The following is a 21535-nucleotide window of genomic DNA, read 5'->3' on the forward strand; positions in this document are numbered from 1 at the left end:
AATTATTTTATTCATTGTCCATCAATTATGTAAGGACTAATAAGGAAGGACTTGGCATTACCATTATCATTGTACGTTCGGAACAATGAGGAATACAAAATTAACTTGCCTACTGATTTTCTCCTTTATCCTTTTCAATACAAGATGGTATAGATGCAACGGGAACTCACCCAACAATAACTCAACCTTGAGGTGTAAGTCTTCTGAAAGAGCGGCCCTGCTCAGCTTCAAGCATAATCTCCCCTATTTCGACAAAGATATTTCATCTTCGTGGGAAGGTGAGGAATGCTGCGAGTGGAGACGGGTGGTTTGTGATAACACAACCGGCCATATTCTCAAGCTTGACCTCAAAGGAGACAAGTTTGATTACTTGCTTGAAGTGAAGAAGTTCGAGTCCTTAGTGTATTTGCTTCAGCTGAAACAACTGGAGAGCTTGGACCTCAGCTTCAATTACTTCAGTTATAGCTCAATCCCTAGATTTATGGGTTCGATGAAGCAACTCAGGTATCTCAATCTCTCAAATACTTCTCTTGCTGGTTCAGTTCCTTATGAATTAGGTAACCTCACTAACCTGCAAGTCCTTAACCTTTCTCATAACATGTTATCGGGTGAGATTCCGACATCTTTTGGGAAGTTATCAAATTTGAACGGACTATATCTTTCTTTCAATCAATTGAGTGGCAAAATACCAACATCAATAGGAAACCTTTCCAAGCTCCAAATGTTATATATTAGCTCCAATCCGTTGGAAGATACAGTTTTGTCTGAACCACATTTTGCTAACCTCTCAAGCTTGACACGTTTACTCATGTATGATACCATGCTAACACTCACCTGTCTTCTGCTTGGGTGCCTCCATTCCAACTTCAATACTTGTCAGCTAATGATTGCAAAATTAACGGACAACTTCCTCCATGGCTTCAAACTCAAAAGAACCTATCAGTCCTCTCTTTGTCTAATTCAAATATTTCCGGGTTCATACCAAGATGGTTTCATAAAATGCAACAACTTGACTATGTGGATCTTTCTAATAACAAGATTGACGGGTCTCCTATTTTTCCCATTAACTTTTCCACAATCTACCTCGATAATAACTCTTTGTCAGGGGGATTTTTGTCAAATGGCGGTGAGTTAGAAATATATCGTTATGCTAAAAATCTATATCTCTCAAATAATTTTTTCTCTGGGCCAATTTTAGAAGGTTTAGCTCATATAATGCCAAACTTGGAAGCCCTCTCCCTTTCCAACAATCAAATTAGTGGTCCAATGCCCAATTCTTTGTGCCAACTTAAGTCGTTGAATGCTTTAGATATTCGAAATAATAGCCTATCTGGAGTAATTCCAAATTGTTGGGCCAATATTTCAACTATTTTCTTTGTACATCTCTCGCACAACAAGCTGGAAGGACATATCCCCTGCTTTAATAATAGAGATTCCGGCAAACTTGTGATGGGTGATCAGGTTTATTTGCATTTGAATGACAATATGTTGAGCGGAGAGATCCCTTCATGCTTGACTGATCTCATAAATCTGACAACTTTAGACATTGGTGGAAATCAGCTCTCAGGCAAAATGCGTAAGTGGTTTAGAGCCGAAAAATTTCGGAAACTAAAAATACTTAGGCTGAGAGATAACAAATTTAGTGGCGTTATTCCTAGGCAGATATGCTCCTTGCCTCAGCTCCAAATCATGGACCTTGGACATAACCATTTTACGGGATCCATTCCTGATTGTTTAAGTAACCTTACATCCATGACTTCACCTAATGCATCACAAAGTATCGACATAGGTGATGTTAGTGAGGTTATTCAAGGAATAGAGCGAGCATATACGAGCACGCTACCATATTTGGTTGATATAGACCTCTCCTGCAATAACTTGGCGGGTAGCATTCCCGATGACATGACAAAGATCTCCGGCTTGTTGAGTCTCAATTTGTCATATAATCAATTGTCGGTAAACATTCCCGAGAATATTGGGAGTTTGAAGTCATTGGTCTCACTTGACTTGTCAAAGAATAAACTCTGGGGAAATATCCCAACAAGCATAGGTGAAATATATACATTAAGTCACCTTAATCTGTCTTACAATAATTTATCAGGCAGAATCCCGACTGGAAATCAGCTACAAACCCTCTCTGACCAAGCCTCAATATACGGCATAAATCCTTATCTTTGTGGGGATTTTCTACCGAAGAAGTGCAAAGGCAAAGTTGACAAGCAAGATAAGGGTAGGAGCGATGATGGAAATGAAGATAATGAAGAGAAGCTTGTGAAAATGGGGTTTGACCTGGTAGTGATGTCGGGATTTGCTACTGGTTTCTGGGGTGTTGTTGGGTGTTTGTTGTTGAACAGAAGGTGGAGGCATGCCGTTTTCCAGCGTGTAGAAGATAGTTACTACTGGGTGTATGATGTAGTTGCTGCGAGGGTGGCCAAAACTAATATCAACAGGAGATGAGATATTTCATGTGTTATTTTAGCACAATAAGAGAAGCATTTTCGTTTCTTGTTGAGTTGTTGTACACAAAGTGTAATGAGTGCACTAATGACATGTATTAATAACTATTTACTGTATTTTCAAAGTTAAGGATATTATGATTAAGCTTTGAGAAGAGCACAATAATGTAAAATAACGATGGTTTTTTTGTATAAATTGTTGTAATTCTTCAAGATGGAACTGGGTGTATCGAAGTGTGAGGATCTTATGATCAAGTAAGCCAGAGAGTAGTATATTATGATATTAGGCCCATTAGCGCTGACTATCATCTAGGGTTTGAAAGTGACGGCTATCGTCTAGGGTTTATGCTAATAGGTTTATTATATATACAACATGTATTCAATCAGAATTATCAATCAATAATACATTCTCCCTTATTATCGTCTCCCCTCTATAATCTTAACATAGTACGATGATGAATTCAAAACTGAACAAAGGATTAGCATTCTTCGAAGGAACCCGCGCGCCGCAGCATAAGGCATCAGTCGTTACATAACTTCAGCCGTGTAACAATTTGAGGGAAAATATTTTTTATTGATATATATGGGCTAAAAAAAATTTAACTGAACTAGGTGGCATAAGGACTCTATTAGGCTCAATATCTATCTCGATCATAATATTTATTGATATATATGGGCTAAAAAAAATTTCACGGAAAATTTATTGATTCTTTGCCAAATTATCACGATATTGAGCCTAATAGAGTCCTTATGTCATGAGATGATAAATGACAAGCTTGGTTACGCGTCCAAATAATCACTTAACGCCTAAAACTGAGTTTAATTGGCGGAAAATAAAGTTTAGGAGTACACTTAGTAATAATGACAACAATTAGGGGTAACATGTATGTTTTAAAAAATGTAGGAGTACCATGTAAAAAGTCGAAAAATTGAGCGGTACCATATAGAATATCCCATGTTTCATTTAATGTTAACAGATTTACAGAAATAAATTTTACTCCGTAACTTATAATCTTTGGATCAGAGAAATTACAATTGTTATTCTATATTTATCCTATTTAGCTTTTTTCTTATTTTATATCACAGCTTCTACGCGTACAATTTTTTTAAGTAATTTATTTTTGCAGTACGTATTTTATTCATTACAGTACTTTTTGCACTAAATTTTTCATTCATTTACCCTTGACTAAAAAACACAAACATAATTCTCTCTAATTGCTCTCTATTGTTAATCCTTAACTTTCTTCATCCCCTTAAAATTCTTCAATTATGAATAATTATTCGAGCATGGAGCAAGTATTTAATTCACTAATACATTATTATTATTATTAATCAAATTGACATAATTTTGTATTTTTTAATTAGGATTTATGCTGAAATTAATTGGAAAATCACTCTTCGTATTCAATTCGTGAAGATATTATAGTCATTTGTTTGAAACCTACTTATCAAAGAAAAACGTAACATTAAACAATTAGTTACTCCACCCATTGTCAATTGGTTTTGGGATGGAACCTCCTTAGACTTATAAGCCGGACTCTCTCTTCTCCATGCGGGTGCGGCCCAGGCCCGATAACAGAACTTATCAAATGTGGTATTGTATTTGGCTAATCTTTAGTTATAGACGGATATGTGCCGTCTATAATGAGATTTTGTGCTCCAAGAAGGGGACTGAGAATGGGGAAACAAGTTTTCCCTTGAAATATTTCCACCTATCCAACCAAGGTCCGGTCCAGTCCTAGTGTATTTTTCTTTGTTGTTTCTGTCCAGATTTTGTTAAGGAAGCTCAGATTTTACACAATTTTTTTGTTTTGATAGATGCCTAAATATTTCACAATGAACTCCAAAGATTACTTCAAAAATAATGTGCAAGAACTATTGGAGCAACAACCAGAGGATAGGAGAAAAGATCCAAAACTGATCCAAACACTGCGCCGAATGTCTTCAGTGAAACATCCAGCTTGGTGTCATCATCAATAAACAAGTGTTTGCTTTGACTGATAAATCATCATTGAAAATATCAGGTACTATCCAAGCAACTACTAATGTTGCTGGATGTGACACCATTATTCTTGATTTGTATAACCGAGGTGATGAAGATCCCGAGATTATATGCTTAGGCGGTTTATTGTCTTTGACCTGGCCGCAGTCAGATGATGATCTTATATTTCCATCACATGATACCAAATTACAAGTTCATCTTAAGGACATCTCCTCTCAGGGTGAAAATATTGAGATTGCTCGTGGAGCCATTGATATAAGTTTGAAAGCCCTAGATGATAGTGAAGCTGTCAGATTTGGCTTTGTCGAGGGTGCATATGGCGGCGCTGCCATAATATATGCCACATTGTATTCGACCAAGTGTCTTTCCCGTAAACTCTATGATAAGTCCCGTCATCAATCTGAACATGTGGTGCATGAGGGTCATATTGGCCTATGTAACTCCGTTGTTGCTGTTCCTGCTTATTCAAGCCTTGTGATTGAACTTGACTTGGTGAATGCTGATACTGGACTGAACATAGTCTATGATAGACTGGAGATAAAAACTGACAATATTTGGTGTTGGTCCGTCCAGAAGGATGTTGAGGGACTTGATTGTGTTGTCCAGGTGATAGTCAGCTGGTGTCTTCCAGATACGCTCAAGAGAAACATGGCGACCGGAGGGAAACAAAAGAGAAGTCAGCAAGTATGACCAACTCTCTTCCTCTCAATTGCCAACGTTATCTACCTTTTCATGCATGACTTTAATTTGTCTTCTCTATTTTGTTAGCTGCAGTTGCCCCCTCCATTGCCAACGTTCCCTGAGTAAGCCCTTTGAACTGATTTTTTTTTAAAATTCACTTCAGCTAGCTAGTTGATAAGTTCAGTTCAATTTAGTTCAATTCAATTAAGTTGGCCTAAAGCTAGATTAAGTTTAGTTAATCTAATGTTAGTTAAACTTATTTAAAGTTAATTTAAATTAAATTAAGTCAAGTTTAATTAAGTTAATTAGAATTAATCGTTTGCCAAACTAGCTGAAAAGTTAGGTTAAACCTGAAAAGGTAAAAAGTTAACTGAAACCTGAAAAGGTAACTAGCTTATAAGAGAACTGAAAAATAGGAGCGCATATGGTAGCTAGTTATACAAAAATGTTTGGCAAACTAGCTAAAATGGTATCTGATTTTGAGAAAAATAACATAATAACTATGTAATATTATAAATTGAAGGGTCAAAAAACTCAACTAAAATAAAACAGGTAGCTTATTTCCGAAATGCTACTCTACGTAACTTTTCATTTCAGCTAGCTTATTTGTTAAATAACCTACCTTCTAAACACGCCAAAAACAGATAAGGTAGCTGAAATTTTGGTCAAATAAGATTAACTTATTTGTTGACTTGTTTATTTTCCAGGAACATATTTATAACACAAAGGATGGAGGTGTTTTCAATATTTATTGGGCACAAGAGTTATAAGAATCTGAGTGTGTATGGAAGAATAGTGGTTTATACCCTTTCTGGTAGTTATAGCCTTTTTAAGAGGAACAAGAACAGACCTCAACATTTGTCTCCTTCTAGCAGAACTATATCTATTCGTGGTCCCCGTGAAGCCTTCGACGGCCATCATGTAGGCATGGATGTCGACCTGAAGGATATCAATGGCGGTTTGACCATCAAAGGTTGCTTCGATTGGTGTGATATTATGCTCCAAGGTGGAAAAAAAACATGGTATAATGAAAAAATTTTAACCGGCATTCAAGGTAAAGGCAGTAAGTGAAGCATTAAGATAAAGTTTTTGAGTTTTAATCTAAAAATTTTGAGTTTTAATTTAAAGTTTTTGAGTTTATTTACTTAAATTTTAATCTCAAAAAGTTAAATTATAACTCAAAAAAATTATAAGCTCAAAAAAATTTGATTTTTAACATCTAAAACTAAAATGTAATTTATACTCTATTGTACTCGAAAAAAATACAAAAAAACTAAAAAAGTCATTAAGTATGATGTAGTACATCTGATGTATAATCTTTTTTCTCAGGTAAAGGTGGTGGTTATGCGGCAATTCACTACACTATCTTTTCAGATGCGGTAGAGGCTAGGGTGATGGTTTCTATCGTCTCCAAGGATTCTTCCTATGTCGTCTATCCCGAGGTCTATGGAACACTTGTAGCTCAATATAAGTGCTTCAATTACTCAACCAGCTACGAGACCAAGTACTATCGTACTACTCTTTACAATGAACCTCCCGGAAATGGTCTCGAGCTGTATGGTCATCATCAAAGACTGCCCCTTTTAAAACCAACTATTGCTGTGCCAGTTGAGTCCTCCCTAATTATTGATGCCAACCTGTATGTAGGATCATCACAAGGTTTACTTTTCGGCGAAACCAACAAGACAACCCCAAATGTTGAACATATTAAATGTTGTCAAGAATTCAAGTATGATGGCTTTGGTAGGTCTTGTAAAAATATGCTAGGACACTACTATGATATTAGGCTTACCATAATATGGAAGTAATATATAGAGTTTTTTGTCAGAAATTGCCTTTTATTTAGGGTCATTTGTGAACGAACAACTACCTTTCATTTTATTTTTGACTTTCAAGTACCTTTCATTTATTCATTTTGCGAAAGACTATCAAAAATTCACTTTCGGCGAGCTGTAAGGTTGTCTCAGAAATATACAACCCAATCAAAACTCATATAGTATTGTGAGCTTCGAATCGGGTTTTGTCTTGCGGATTTAAGATCAGAATAATATTGTGAGCTCCTCTCTTTCTCTACTCCCCTGATTTTTTAGTATAAAACCGTTTTAGAACTCTGAACCGTTAAGATGAATATATGTATTCACTCCTTGTTTTATCAAATTCACATCTATGCAGGAACTTCAGACGTATGTTGCCAGGTCATCACTCATCACATAATTCTAGTCACAAGTTTACATATTGTAAGTCAAAGTCGTCTTCATTTGTTGCTAATATTCCACTCGCAATTTTCCTGAAATGCTTCTTTTTTAATCGCGACTAACATAATTAGTTTGCTTGTTGCTCTTATTGGGGATTAGTTTATTTTTTAACTTTTGACTTAAGTGTATTCTGTCGACATTATTGACGATAGCACGTACTCCCTCTATTTTTCTGTTTTCTTCCCATTTTACTAAAATCCTCCTCACATATATAAATATATATTAGAGGAAATGGGAAGAAAACAGAAAAATGGAGGGAGTATTATAGTGTTTATAGGCTGTCTTCCGTGAACTGCTTTTATGTCGATCAACTTTTGTAAGAAATAAGACGTCTTCTGCAAACTTGTTACTCCCTCCAATTCACCATATTCTTCCCTATTTCCTAAAACGGTTATTCAAGTTTTCTTCCCCTTTCTATTTTTGGTAACTTTTTACTCTTATTTTATTCATACCTCTCTCCTATTACCCCACCCACCCAACTCTTTTAATCCTATTTTATTCCTTACTTTAATATTTGTGGCCCACAATTCATTATTTAACTCATAATTATTCATCCCTCTCTCCTATTATCAAACTTCACCCAACTTTTTTATCAATATAATACTCCCTCTGTCCCGGTCATTTGTTGTCCTTTTCCATATTGGGGTGTCTCAGTGAGTTGTTATCCTTTCTATTTTAAGTATGAACTTGATAAACAATTTGATCATTCACCCTCAATTTGTTCCACTTGTCATTTGGTAATTGGCCCCTTCCTCTTTCCTTATTCTTTGTGCCAAAACCAAAGGATAACAATTGACCGGGACGGAGGGAGTACTCTATTTCTTAATTCTTGTGCCCATAGTAAAGAGGAAGAAAATAGAAGATTTGAGGGAGTATTTGTTACAAACTAAACAAAGTACGGAGTACTAAATTATCATTACCACTATTTCTTCATAGCAATGGGGAACACAGTCGTAATAACTTGCCTACTGATTTACACATTTATCTTTTTCAATAACAGATGGTGTCGCTGCAATGAGAACTCGCCCAACAACTCAACCTTGAGTTGTAAGCCTTCCGAAAGAGCGGCCCTGTTCAACTTCAAGCACTGCCTCACTTCTTTCGACAAAGTAGAGGCTCTATTTTCGTGGAAAGGTGAGGAATGCTGCAAATGGACAGGGGTGGCTTGTGAGGGTAAAAGTATTCACCAATTTGAGTGGTAAAAGTGACAATAATAGCAGACAGAGTAGTGAAAGTCATAGTAGCAAGAATGATAATAGTGAAATTAACAGTATTAAATTCGAGAGTAGTGAAAATAAATAAATAAATATAGCGGGAGTTGTGAAAATAACAGTAGTGACAACAAATGTTATAAAAGTAACAATATGAACAACGAATAAAGTTAGCTAACAATTCAGTTTAAGAAAAATATTTTATTTATTTAAATATATAAGTTTGATAAAATTAATGGGAATAATGAATTTAACTATAAAAATAACGGGAATAGTCAAAGAAATAACAGTAATCAAAGGAGTAGTGAACGTAATAGTATTAACAGGGGTATGTCGTGGACGTAATAATATCAACGACGGGAGAATAAGTGATCGTGTTTTATATAATTTGTTGATAAATTTTAATTTCATCATAATTTCAAGATATATCATAGAACAATATATTATAAATCGTAAATGTTTGTGTTAAAAAATACGAATGCAATTATATTTCATAAAAAAATAAAATTTAAATGATAAATAGAGGTAGCCCGGTGGGGCCCACACCAAACTTAGTTAAATGTAAACTAATGGTACAGATGATAATTATCATAAGTAAATAAAATATTTTGTTCAATTTTTTTCAAGTATACTTAATTTGTTCAATTTTTTTCAAGTATACTTAACTCAGTAAATACATTACATTAAATATAAGCTAGAAGTATATATTTAATAATTATTATAAGTAAATATTATTTTAATTCGGCTTTTAACATACAAATAATAAAAGAGATACATATTTAGCAAAGAGATGAATGTGTCACAATGGTAATAGCAAGTCTATATGCCTTAAGAGGTCCTGGGTTCGAGCCTTACCAACAACATTTTTGATCTATATATAGTTAATTAGAGTAATTACTAACTTAATCCTACACTAACTAATTGATGTTAACTCTAATTTGCCATGTATACTAACTAATTGATGTTAACTAAATTTTACAGTAAAAAATATTCCTTTAATGTCTAGTGCGTGGGAAACAATGAAACATTGAGCTTTCAATTCCTCCATGGCTCTATCGTGTGTTTTTGCCAAATAGACTAATTCAGTCTAAATTTTAGTACTACCTTAATCGATGGACTACATTTCGTTTTCAAATTTTAAGTTGGTTGTTCAATTGGGATGAAGATTTGTTTTTTCCTCAAAAAGAAAGCATGAAGATCAAGAAATATAATTATTGATGAACAATCGAGTTGATGGAAAACAAAAAAGATGAAGAACACAATACAATAATGAAAATACGTATTTACGGTTCAAGATTTTACTGTACATTAGATTAATGTTAAATAAATTGTTTCCGTGAAAAATATTATTGATAAAATTTAGTTTAATTAGTGTTTAATAAATTTAATTGAATATAATAGATATTGAATAGATAAAATTACAAACCTACCCTAAAACATATGGCGCAAAAACAAAAACTAATACTTTTATTTTTAATTTTTTAATTATGATGGCGCCGAGATTCGGTACCACCCGATGGCGCCCTATCGCCATCCATATATTTATATGGCACAATCTATAAAAAATAAAAATTAGACGTGTTTTCAGCAGGCACACACAACTTAAAGTCATCATATATTTCAAGTCAAAGTCTTCATCACATATTTTTAAGTCAAAGTCGTCTCCAGTGACCACTTATTGGAATTTTGGTTGATTAGAAACGATAATGATAAAGAACAAGAGTTAGCTCGAGTGGTAATAGATAAAGAGTTTTCCTACTCCAACGATGAGGTCGATTCTAAAGAAAGGGTAATCATAATGATATGAGTTCATAACAATATTTCACTATATATTGCTTCTCTATCCCACTTTTATTGTCTTTATTTTCTCCTTTCAAAATTAATCCCAATTAAATTGTCCTCTTTACGAGTTCTCCAATCTGACAAAGTTTAGTCATTAAAGAAAGTTTGGGCATACATTCATAAAATGTTTTTTTTTTCTTTTTCAAAATGACCGTCGTTCCGAGATTTACGATTTTAGAAAAACGTATTGTGGCTTAATAAACTCGTGAATAAGAGATAGATGAGCCACATAAATAATTTTTGAGAAAAGTAGCGACATTTGGGAAAAGAAATGTAAACCTTAACCATATCATGAGAATCAGTGATGGTAAAGTTAGGGGAGGGCTAGAGGGGGCGCTCGCCCATGCCAAAGGGCAAAAATTTCAAAGTTTTTTGTTGAAATTTTAGAACTTTTTTCGAGTTGCCTTACCACCACCACCCCACACCAACAATCCTTCCTCCGCAAAGAACTATCCGTGTAATGAATGTATGAAAATATCACAGTATGAATACATTTCTAACCTTGAATAGGCTTTGAATTTTGTCATTTGCAAAATACATAGTGAAATTCTCTCCTGGTTTAGTGCCCGTAATTTTTTTTCATTTAAGAATTTTTCCACGTATAAATCTCTGTGTCATGTCTTCTTTTATTATTCTTTAGTTTTAATTTATCTCTTTTTACTTTATAATAAAACCCTGTAAAGGTATGACCACAATACCATCATAATAGGATGATATTAGTTAACCTCACCATAATCAACCCTGACCGGAATACCCTGGAATAGCCTTGCCGAATTCCAGACTGCGTAAAAATCGATGGAAACAACTCCCAACTCCATTCACAATCTCTTACATTCCTTAATCCTAGTGCCAAAAATAAATGCGACAATTCCTAAGTTTGGAAGCCGTAAGATATTTACTCGTACAAAAGAAATATCAAAATTTTTAGCTCCAATGCATTAGGATGAACAAATGTAATCCACTAATTTTTCAAGAAAACGAAGGTTTTGTTGCCACATTTTCCTGGCACCCACAACACGTGACACGAACACGAACCCGACACAACCCGATCTGTTTGTCAGGTCTAGTAGTCATCAGTCAATGTGTATTTTAAGTCAAGGTCTTCGCCCCGTCGTTAAGCGTACATTTCTACTCACAAATCTGCATAACGTCTAGTTTAGTTTTGTTTGTTTGTTACAGTACTTATAGGGAAGAGACACATGATGTAACCCACTAATTTTTCAAGAAAAAGAAGGTTTTGTTGCCACATTTTCCTGGCACCCGCCCCCCACAACAGACGACGACTTTCATACTTTTCAAGTCAGTAGTCTTCTCTAGTAGCCCTTTGGTCCCTAGCACTTCCACGGCCAAGCCTGTGCAACGTGTAGTTTTGGTTTGTTTTATATATATACTCCCTCCTTTTAAATGAATTTTATACATTTAACTAAAATCTAATTCATCTATTCAATTACCACTGTTTCTTCATACCAATGGGAAACGTAGTAATAACATCCCTTCTAATTTTCACATTTATATTTTTCAATACAAGATGGTGTATCTGCAACGGAAATTCACCTAACAGCTCAATCGTAAAGTGTAAACCTTCTGAAAGAGCGGCCCTGCTCAACTTCAAGCACAACCTCACCTATTTCGACAAAGATGTTTCATCTTCGTGGAAAGGTGATGAATGCTGCGAATGGAATCTGGTGTATTGTGATGACACAACCGGCCATATTCTAGAGCTTTATCTTAATGGAGACGACTCTAATCACTTACTTAAAATGGAGAAGCTTGAATCCACGGTGTATTTGCTTGAGCTGAGACAACTGGAGAGCTTGGACCTCAGCAACAATGATTTCAGTTATAGCTCAATTCCGACATTGATGGGTTCGATGAAGAAACTCAGGTATCTCAATCTCGCATCTTCTTCTATTGGTGGGTTAGTTCCGTATGAATTAGGGAACCTCACTAACCTACTAGTCCTTGACCTTTATCAAAACAACTTATCGGGCGCAATTCCGGCATCTCTAGGAAAGCTATCTAATTTAAAAAGCCTAGCTATTTACGATAATAACTTGAGTGGAGAAATATCCTACTTTAGTAACCTCTCAAGCTTGAAAGACCTATACATGCATATGACCATGCTTACACTCAATCTGTCTTCTGATTGGATTCCTCCTTTACAACTTGAATCATTCTCAGCCAGTAACATCAACGGACAACTTCCTCCATGGCTTCAAACTCAAAAGAACCTAGAACGTCTCTTTTTGTCTAATGCAAATATCTCAGGGATCATGCCAATATGGTTTCATACAATGCAACAACTTTATCAGGTGGATCTTTCTAACAACAATCTTAGCGGGTCTCCTATTTTCCCCGTTCACTTTTATAAAATCCACCTCTCTAATAACTCTCTGTCAGGAGAATTTTTATCAAATGGCAGTAAAACAGGAGTATATGGTGAAGCTGGCTATTTAGATCTCTCAGATAATTTATTCTCTGGGCCAATTTTAGAAGGATTAACTCATCATATAATGCCTAACTTGATAACTCTGCTCCTTTCCAATAATCAAATTAATGGTCAAATCCCCAATTCTTTGTGCCAACTTACCTCGTTAAGTTTTCTAGATATTAATAATAATAGTTTATCGGGCGAAATTCCAAATTGTTTAGCCAATTTGTCAAGTCTTTCACTTGTACGTCTCTCATACAACAAGCTAAAAGGACATATTCCTTGCTTTAATAATAGTGGTTCCTACCAAAATGGTGTTGGTGTGGAATTTTACTTGCATTTGAATGACAACATGCTCATCGGAGAAATGCCTTCATGCTTGAGGAGTCTCACAAATTTAAAAGTTTTAGACATTGGTGGAAATAAGCTCTCAGGCAAAATGCTCAAGTGGTTTAGTGCCGAAAAATTGAAGGAACTACAAATACTTAGGCTAAGAGGAAACAAGTTTAGTGGCACTATTCATAGGCATATATGCTCTTTGCCTCATCTCCAAATCGTAGACCTTGGACATAACCATTTTACGGGATCCATTCCTCCTTGTTTAAGTAACCTTACAGCCATGACCCTTAATATGTCACACGTTTTCCATTTAAATGATGCTATTAGTGAGGTAATTCAGGGAATAGAGCGTGCATATACAAGAACGCAACAATATTTGGTGGATATAGACCTGTCCTTCAATAACTTGGTGGGTAGCATTCCCGATAACTTGACAAAGATCGTTGGCTTGTTAAATCTCAACTTGTCATATAATCAGCTATCTGGAATGATTCCCGAGAATATTGGGGATTTGAAGTCATTGATCTCACTTGACTTGTCAATGAATGAACTCACGGGAAGAATCCCAACAAGCATAGGTGAAATACCTATGTTAAGCCATCTTAACCTTTCCTACAACAATTTATCGGGCCCAATCCCGACTGGCAATCAGCTACAAGTCCTGTCTGATCAAGCCTCAATATATGCCGGAAATCCTTATCTTTGTGGGGATTTTTTGCCTAAGAAGTGTAAAACTAAAGTGAACGAGCAAGACAAGAATAAGAGCAATAGAGGCAAAGGCGATAATAAGGAGAAGCTTGAGAAAATGGAGCTGGTCCTGGTTGTGATGTCGGGATTTGCGACTGGTTTTTGGGGTGTTGTTGGGAGTTTGGTGTTGAAAAGGAGGTGGAGGCATGCAGTTTTCCGGCGTGTGGAAGATGGTTATAACTGGTTGTATGTGGTAGTTGCAGTGAGGGTGGCCAAAGCTAGGAGGATCAACAGGAAATGAGATGGTTCATTTTTTATTTTTCGCAAACATTTTCGTTTCTTCTTGTTTTCGAAGTGTAGTGCGCTAGTGTTCTATCCTGTACTATAATACTATAGCATATTAGTATACTACTCGTATTATAGAAGCATGAGTATATTATTATAGAAACTGATTTGAGTTTGATAATTTAAATAATCGCACCTGTAAAAGGTACCTTTTACAACAGAGCTAATCCTTGTTTAATCCATAACATTTATGGCCGAAGCTGAAATCTTTATCTTTTTGTTATGAACTTGAAGCAATTCTTGTAGAACAAATGGAATTAACATAACTTGATTAAATCCGAACATTGCTGGTCGCTAATTGGTATGTTCCTGAACACTGGCTTTCGATTTCATACCTTATTGTTCCTAGACTTACCTTATGTCCCTCATTTCCTTGTAGTATTCTCTGCTGTCCATTTTTCGCGTACAAAACTCTTAAACTTATTTTTCTCTTATGTGAACCCATGGTGTGCTGTGGCCGAGATATTGATCAACTCCGAGCCATCAAACTTTTACTTTAGTGTGCATTACCAGTGTCTGACATTTATTCTCTCCTAAATGAACTAGATGTGCATAAGTCGGTTGCTTTTTAAGTTTTCCTACACTTCTTTATATCAACAAAAACCGTTTTATGAGAGACTTGCTCGTTTTATTCATGTATTTCTGTATGCAGGTTGCCGGGCACCAGTATGTATGTAGCACTACATTACGAGGTTATCAGACGATCAGTCATCAAATATTTTCCACTCACAAGTCTGCATTTTGTAAGTCAAAGTCGTTAATATTTCCACTCACAATTCTCCACTAACAACATCTGTAGTTGGCTTATTACTTGATTACGGAGTACTTTATTCTTAAACTTTTGACTCAAGTATAATCATTCCGTCGACATTATTGACGTTAGCATGTACTCCGTATACCACGGAGTATTATTTATAGGCTGTCAAAGTACTCTAGTATAATCATTCCGTCGACCTATTTTGACAAAGACGTTTCATCTTCTTGGAAAGGTGAGGAGTGCTGCAATTGGGGTCGGGTGGTCTGTGATAGCAAAACCGGACATGTTCTCGAACTCGATCTTTTTGTCTAATGCAAATATCTCAGGGATCATGCCAATATGGTTTCATACAATGCAACGACTTGATCAGGTGGATCTTTCTAACAACAACCTTAGCGGGTCTCCTATTTTCCCCATTCACTTTTCTGTAATCTACCTCTCTAATAACTCTCTGTCAGGAGATTTTTTATCAAATGGCAGTAAAACAGGAGTATATCGTGAAGCTGACATTTTAGATCTCTCAGATAATTTATTCTCTGAAACAATTTTAGAAGGATTAACTCATATAATGCCTAACTTGACAACTCTGTTCCTTTCCAATAATCAAATTAATGGCCAAATCCCCAATTCTTTTTGCCAACTTACCTCGTTAAGTTCTCTAGATATTAATAATAATAGTTTATCGGGCGACATTCCAAATTGTTTTGCCAATTTTACAAGTCTAATATTTTTACGTCTCTCGTACAATAAGCTCATAGGACATATTCCCTGCTTTAATAATCGTGATTCCTACCGGTTTGGTTCAAACTTTGAATTTTATTTGCATTTGAATGACAACATGTTGAGCGGAGAGGTCCCTTCTTGCTTGAACGATCTCACAAATCTGAAAGTTTTAGACATTGGTGGAAATCAACTCTCAGGCAAAATGGTCAAGTGGTTTAGTGCCGAAAAATTTAGAGAACTGCAAATATTTAGGCTTAGAGGAAACAAATTTAGTGGCACTATTCCTAAGCAGATATGCTCTTTGCCGCATCTACAAATCATGGACTTTGCACATAACCATTTTATGGGATATATTCCTCGCTGTTTAAGTAACCTTACATCCATGACTTCACCTAATGCACTGCAAGATCCCTATACATATGATGTTAGTGAGGTGATTCAAGGAATAGAGTACGCATATACGAGCACACTACGATATTTGGTGGATATAGACCTCTCCTCCAATAACTTGGTGGGTAGTATTCCCGTTGACATAACAAAGATCTCCGGCTTGTTGAGTCTCAACTTGTCGTATAATCATTTGTCTGGAACCATTCCCGTGAATATTGGGGGTTTGAAGTCAGTGGTCTCACTAGACTTATCAAGCAATAAACTCGGGGGAAGTATCCCAACAAGCATGGGTGAACTATATAGGTTGAGTCATCTTAACTTGTCCTATAACAATTTATCAGGCCCAATTCCGACTGGCAATCAGCTCCAAACCCTGTCTGACCAAGCGTCAATATATGCCGGAAATCCTTATCTTTGTGGTGATTTTCTGCCTAAGAAGTGTAAAAGCAAAGTGGGTGAGCAAGATAAGGGTAGGAGCAATAAAGGCAAAGGCGATAATAAGGTGAAGCTCGAGAAAATGGGGTTTGGTTTGGTAGTGATGTCGGGATTTGCTACTGGTTTCTGGGGTGTTGTTGGGAGTTTGGTGGTGAACAGGAGGTGGAGGCATGCAGTTTTCCGGCATGTCGAAGATGGTTATAACTGGTTGTATGTGGTAGTTGGAGTGAGGGTGGCCAAAGTTAGGAGGATCAACAGAAGATGAGATGGTTTATTTGTTAATGTAGTGATGTTTCCAAGTAATTGAATTGCACAATAAGGGCATCTGTCATGTTTAATCATCTGTTATTTTTCGTAAACATTTTCGCTTATTATTGTTCACCAAGTGTAGTGCACTGATGCACTACCCTGTACTATACTACTATAGCATTTTATCATAAGCATGAGTATATTATTATAGAATCTGAGGGAGTTTGAATAATTTAAATAATCTTGATAAATGAATGTCGATATTGATCTTGTGGTTTCCGGAGTTGATTAGCAAGTTAATCGCACTCGTAAGAATGGTTGGAACTACAAGTAATAATTTCATACAGTCGAAGCTGAATTTTTTTTCTTGTAGAACAACTTGAATTGACATAACTTGATTGAATCCAAACATTGTTTGTAGGTATGTCTTAATATCACCCGTAAGAATGGTGAGTATATGGTTTTGGAATAAATCAAATATGACATCAATGGTGATCAGTTGCTTATATTGTGAAATAGCATCTGCATACATCTCCTTATCCCACTGTATGCTGCAGCCTCTGAGGCACACGGATAAATGGTGAATAATAATGCAAATATCAGACAGCGATAGTAGAATTTGAAACGGAAATTTCATGTGGTACACTTGCCATTTACCACTTATTCATCGAAAAGAAATGTAAACATATCACTGAGACGGAAGGAGATATTTTTTTTTACCAAATTGATTGTTTGTCCATTTTCCACTACTCCCTCCCACTCATATTAAACCTCATCATTCATACTCGTCACATACTGACTTAGTCAAAGTCTTCTCTAGTCGTCGCTAATCATAATTCATTCGTTTGCTTTTGTGTAATGGAGAAGACTTCAAAGTCTGGCCATTATAACTTATAAGTCTTGCATTAGTCAACTGAGACAGCCTCTATATCCGTCTTAAATGAGAATTTGCATTGTTATTAATACAAGTTTGCGTACATTCGATCCATCTTGACTCAGGAACCCATCAAGCAATCAATTTATAAACGATACTGACAGTAGCATGTAGGCTATTTATTCGTTGTCCATCAGTTGCATAAACTAAACAAAATATATACGAGTACTACATTATCGTTATTACTCTACCTTGAAAACAATGGAGAATATAGTAAAAACTTGCCTACTGATTTACACATTCATCTTTTTCAATACTACTAGATGCTGTAGCTGTAAGGCGGGTAACTCACCCAACAACTCAGCCTTGCGGTGTAAACCTTCTGAAAGAGCGGCCCTGCTCAACTTCAAGCACAACCTTACCTTTTTCGATGAAGATGTTTCATCTGCGTGGAAAGGTAAGGAATGCTGTAAATGGAGAGGGGTGGTCTGTGATAACACAACCGGCCACATTCTCGAGCTCCATCTTAACGGAGACGACACTAATCACGTGCTTAAAATGGAGAAGCTCGAGTATTTGCTTGAGCTGAAACAACTGCTGAGCTTGGACTTGAGCCGCAATAACTTCAGTTATAGGTCAGTACCACGATTTATGGGTTTTATGAAGCAACTCAGGCATCTCAATCTCAATTCTGCTTCCCTTGGTGGATCAATTCCTTATGAATTAGGTAACCTCACTAACCTTCTTGTCCTTGATCTTTCTATTAACAAGTTATCAGGTGAGATTCCAGCATCTTTGAGGAATCTATCAAGTTTGAAGAAACTATATCTTTCAACAAATAATTTGACCTCAATAGCATCCTCCCTTACGTTTCCATCAAACTTGGAGTACGTAGATCTTTCTAGTAATCTACTGAGTGGAGAAATACCAACATCTATAGGAAAACTTTCCAAGCTGAAAACTTTATATATTACCTCCAATTCATTAAATGGTAGAGTTTTGTCTGAACCCCACTTTGCTAACCTCTCAAGCTTGACTGTACTAGACATGTCTGATACCATGCTAACCCTTAACCTCTCTTCTGCTTGGGTGCCTCCATTCCAACTTTTAACATTTGATGCCGAGAGCTGCAAAATCAACGGACAACTTCCGCCATGGCTTCAGACTCAAAAGAACCTATCAGAACTCATATTGTCTGATGCAAATATCTTCGGGCTCATGCCTAGCTGGTTTCATACAATGGAACAACTTGACTTTGTAACTCTTTCTAACAACAACCTTGGCGGCTCTTCTATTTTCCCCATCAACTTTTACGATATCTACCTCTCTAATAATTCCTTGTCTGGGTTTTTCCCAACTAACAGTAAAACAGAAGTATATCCTAATGCTAAAGAGATAGATCTCTCAAATAATTTATTCTCTGGGCTACTACTAGAAGGTCTAGGTCATATAATGCCCAGCCTTGAAATCGTCATCCTTTCCAATAATCAAATTAGTGGTCTAATCCCCAATTCTTTTTGCCAACTTATGTCGTTGGAATTTTAGATATTCAAAATAATAGTTTATCGGGCGAAATTCCAAATTGTTTCGCCAACATTTCAAGTCTTACACTAGTATGTCTCTCGTACAACAAGCTCAAAGGAAATATTCCCTGCTTTAATACGAGTAATAGTTTTGGCAATGAATTTTGTTTGCATTTGAATGACAACATGTTGAGCGGAGCGATCCCTTCATGCTTGAGCGATCTCACAAATCTGAAAGTTTTAGACATTGGTGAAAATCATCTCTCCGGCAAAATGATCAAGTGGTTTAGTGCCGTAACATTTAGGGAACTGAAAATACTTAGGCTTAGAAAAAACAAGTTTAGTGGCACTATTCCTAGACAATTATGCTCCTTGCCTCAGCTCCAAACCCTAGATCTTGCCCATAATCGTTTTTCGGGATCCATTCCTCGTTGTTTAAGTAACCTTAGAGCAATGACTTCACTGACTAAACTTGATACATCTGATCAGGGTTTGGATAGTTTGGATACAAGTGGTGTTAATGAGGTAATTCAAGGAATAGAGCGTGCATATACCAGCACGCTACCGTATTTGGTGGATATAGACCTCTCTTGCAATAACTTGGTCGGGAGCATTCCTAACAACGTGACAAAGATGTCCAGCTTGTTGAGTCTCAACTTGTCGCATAATCAGTTATCTGGAACTATTCCTAATAATATTGGGGGTTTGAAGTCATTGGAATCACTTGACTTATCAAATAATAAACTAAGGGGAAGTATCCCGACAAGCATCAGTCAAATATATAGGTTGAGCCACCTTAACCTGTCCTACAATAATTTATCAGGCCCAATTCCGACTGGCAATCAACTACAAACTCTATCTGACCAAGCATCAATTTATGCCGGAAACCCCTATCTTTGTGGGGATTTTCTACCTAAGAAGTGTAAACGCAAAGTGGACGAGCAAGACAAAGGTAGGAGCAATAAAGGTAAAGGCAATAATAAGAAGAAGCTCGAGAAAATGGGGTTCGACCTAGTAGTGATGTCGGGATTTGCTACTGGTTTTTGGGGTGTTGTTGGGAGTTTGGCGTTGAATACGAGGGGGAGGCATGCAGTTTTCCAATGTCTTGAGGATGGTTATTTTTCCGAGTGTAATTCCAGAGCAGATATTTGTTACCACTCGTGGCTCGTAGAATGATGTCTTTGCTAGAATCCTCCTTGCGGTCTCCTGAAACGATGAACAAACTGAGGGCTCGGCTTTGGCCGAGCGTACTCACTCCGACGCTCAAGTCAGTTAACTTAGAGAGGTAAGTTGTTGTTACTTGGCTAAGAGTATATTATAGAGAGATAAGAAAGATATTACCAGATGAATAGTGGTTATTAGGTCAAATTATCGATCCTTTCCTCAATGAAGGTTGAGGAGTATTTATAGACTTTCACCTTTTGTCACGTAGTGGCCAAGTGGCTAGCAGGTGGAAAGACCGTTCTACCCTCGGCCGATGGACCCGTAGCAGGCCGACCGAGGGGTCTTGGATATGAGTACGCGGGTATGTGCCCCGGCTGGCTAGTTGGCTGGCCGACACCCAGGTGACAGGCCGATGGGTTGCATCGGCTAGACTGTCTAAGTCGTTGACTTTGCTGTGGATACCCTTGACCTTGCTCAATATGTTGACTTGGTCAGCGGTGCAGAATATGCCCCATCAATTTGCCCCCAGCGTAGTCTATGCCGTGGTATGGGCTCCGATGTATGTTGAGCGTATATTCTGCGCAAGTAATTTCTGAAAATTTTTCTGCATCGGCTTCTTCTACTGTATCGGCTTCTTCTACTTCGGCCTGGTTCTTATTAGGCCGTACCATATCCCCCCTCCACATGGATGTGTAAAGGGCATCCGATGTGGAAAAGAAAGTGACGCTGGCCGAGACCAGGGTTGAGAGTGCCGGTTGTTTTTTATTGCCCCCGGCCGGTGCTTCCTAGCTTGGTTGATCATGTGGCCGGCGGAGAGCAAATACCTAGGAATTTGTTGAGGAAGATGAATAGGCGAAGAGATGTGAATGGGCGTGTTGAAGACGCTTGGTTACTGTTGCATTGATTGACGTTCAACTGTTGCAACGATTGACATTCCGTGGTTGCATGTCTGACACGTGTCCGTTCGCTGATTGGCTGGTGCTTCATGGGCTGTGCCCTGATTGGTCCTTCTTCATGGGCTTTTTCCTATAAATAGGGCAGTTATTCCGTGATTTTGGCCACCAATTTCATTTTCTCAAATTTTCTCCAAAATCATCTTTCTAAACTTTCAAGGGCTTCCTTTTCTTCTAATCTTCAGAGTCTTTGATCCGGCGAGTGTTTTTCTTCAAGG

The 21535-nt window shown here is 36.9% G+C and overlaps 2 protein-coding genes across 2 annotated transcripts; both read left to right on the forward strand.

Moving 5' to 3' along the window:
* Window positions 1-85: 85 nt before the first annotated feature.
* LOC141608830 (receptor-like protein EIX2) lies at window positions 86-2457 on the forward strand. Its single transcript, XM_074428178.1, has 2 exons — window positions 86-557; window positions 881-2457. The coding sequence occupies exons 1-2, from the start codon at window positions 86-88 to the stop codon at window positions 2455-2457; spliced, it is 2049 nt and encodes a 682-aa protein (XP_074284279.1).
* A 9352-nt stretch (window positions 2458-11809) lies between these two features.
* Window positions 11810-17076, forward strand: LOC141606798 (receptor-like protein EIX2). The gene is made up of 3 exons (XM_074426108.1): window positions 11810-12332; window positions 14902-14992; window positions 15239-17076. The coding sequence occupies exons 1-3, from the start codon at window positions 11917-11919 to the stop codon at window positions 16817-16819; spliced, it is 2088 nt and encodes a 695-aa protein (XP_074282209.1). The 5' UTR covers window positions 11810-11916; the 3' UTR covers window positions 16820-17076.
* The last annotated feature ends 4459 nt before the right edge of the window (window positions 17077-21535 follow it).

This window comes from Silene latifolia, chromosome 10, assembly GCF_048544455.1.
Source record: "Silene latifolia isolate original U9 population chromosome 10, ASM4854445v1, whole genome shotgun sequence".
Classification (NCBI taxonomy): Eukaryota; Viridiplantae; Streptophyta; class Magnoliopsida; order Caryophyllales; family Caryophyllaceae; genus Silene; species Silene latifolia.

Bases quoted from the DNA above. Each gene is read 5' to 3' on its own strand.
- LOC141606798 (XM_074426108.1), top strand. From the start codon at position 11,917: ATGGGAAACGTAGTAATAACATCCCTTCTAATTTTCACATTTATATTT. The intron at 12,333-14,901 runs GTATCTCAATCT...TTCTGTATGCAG, and splicing joins GGTTCGATGAAGAAACTCAG to GTTGCCGGGCACCAGTATGT. The intron at 14,993-15,238 runs GTAAGTCAAAGT...CTTCTTGGAAAG, and splicing joins CACTCACAAGTCTGCATTTT to GTGAGGAGTGCTGCAATTGG.
- LOC141608830 (XM_074428178.1), top strand. From the start codon at position 86: ATGAGGAATACAAAATTAACTTGCCTACTGATTTTCTCCTTTATCCTT. The intron at 558-880 runs GTAACCTCACTA...AATACTTGTCAG, and splicing joins TTCAGTTCCTTATGAATTAG to CTAATGATTGCAAAATTAAC.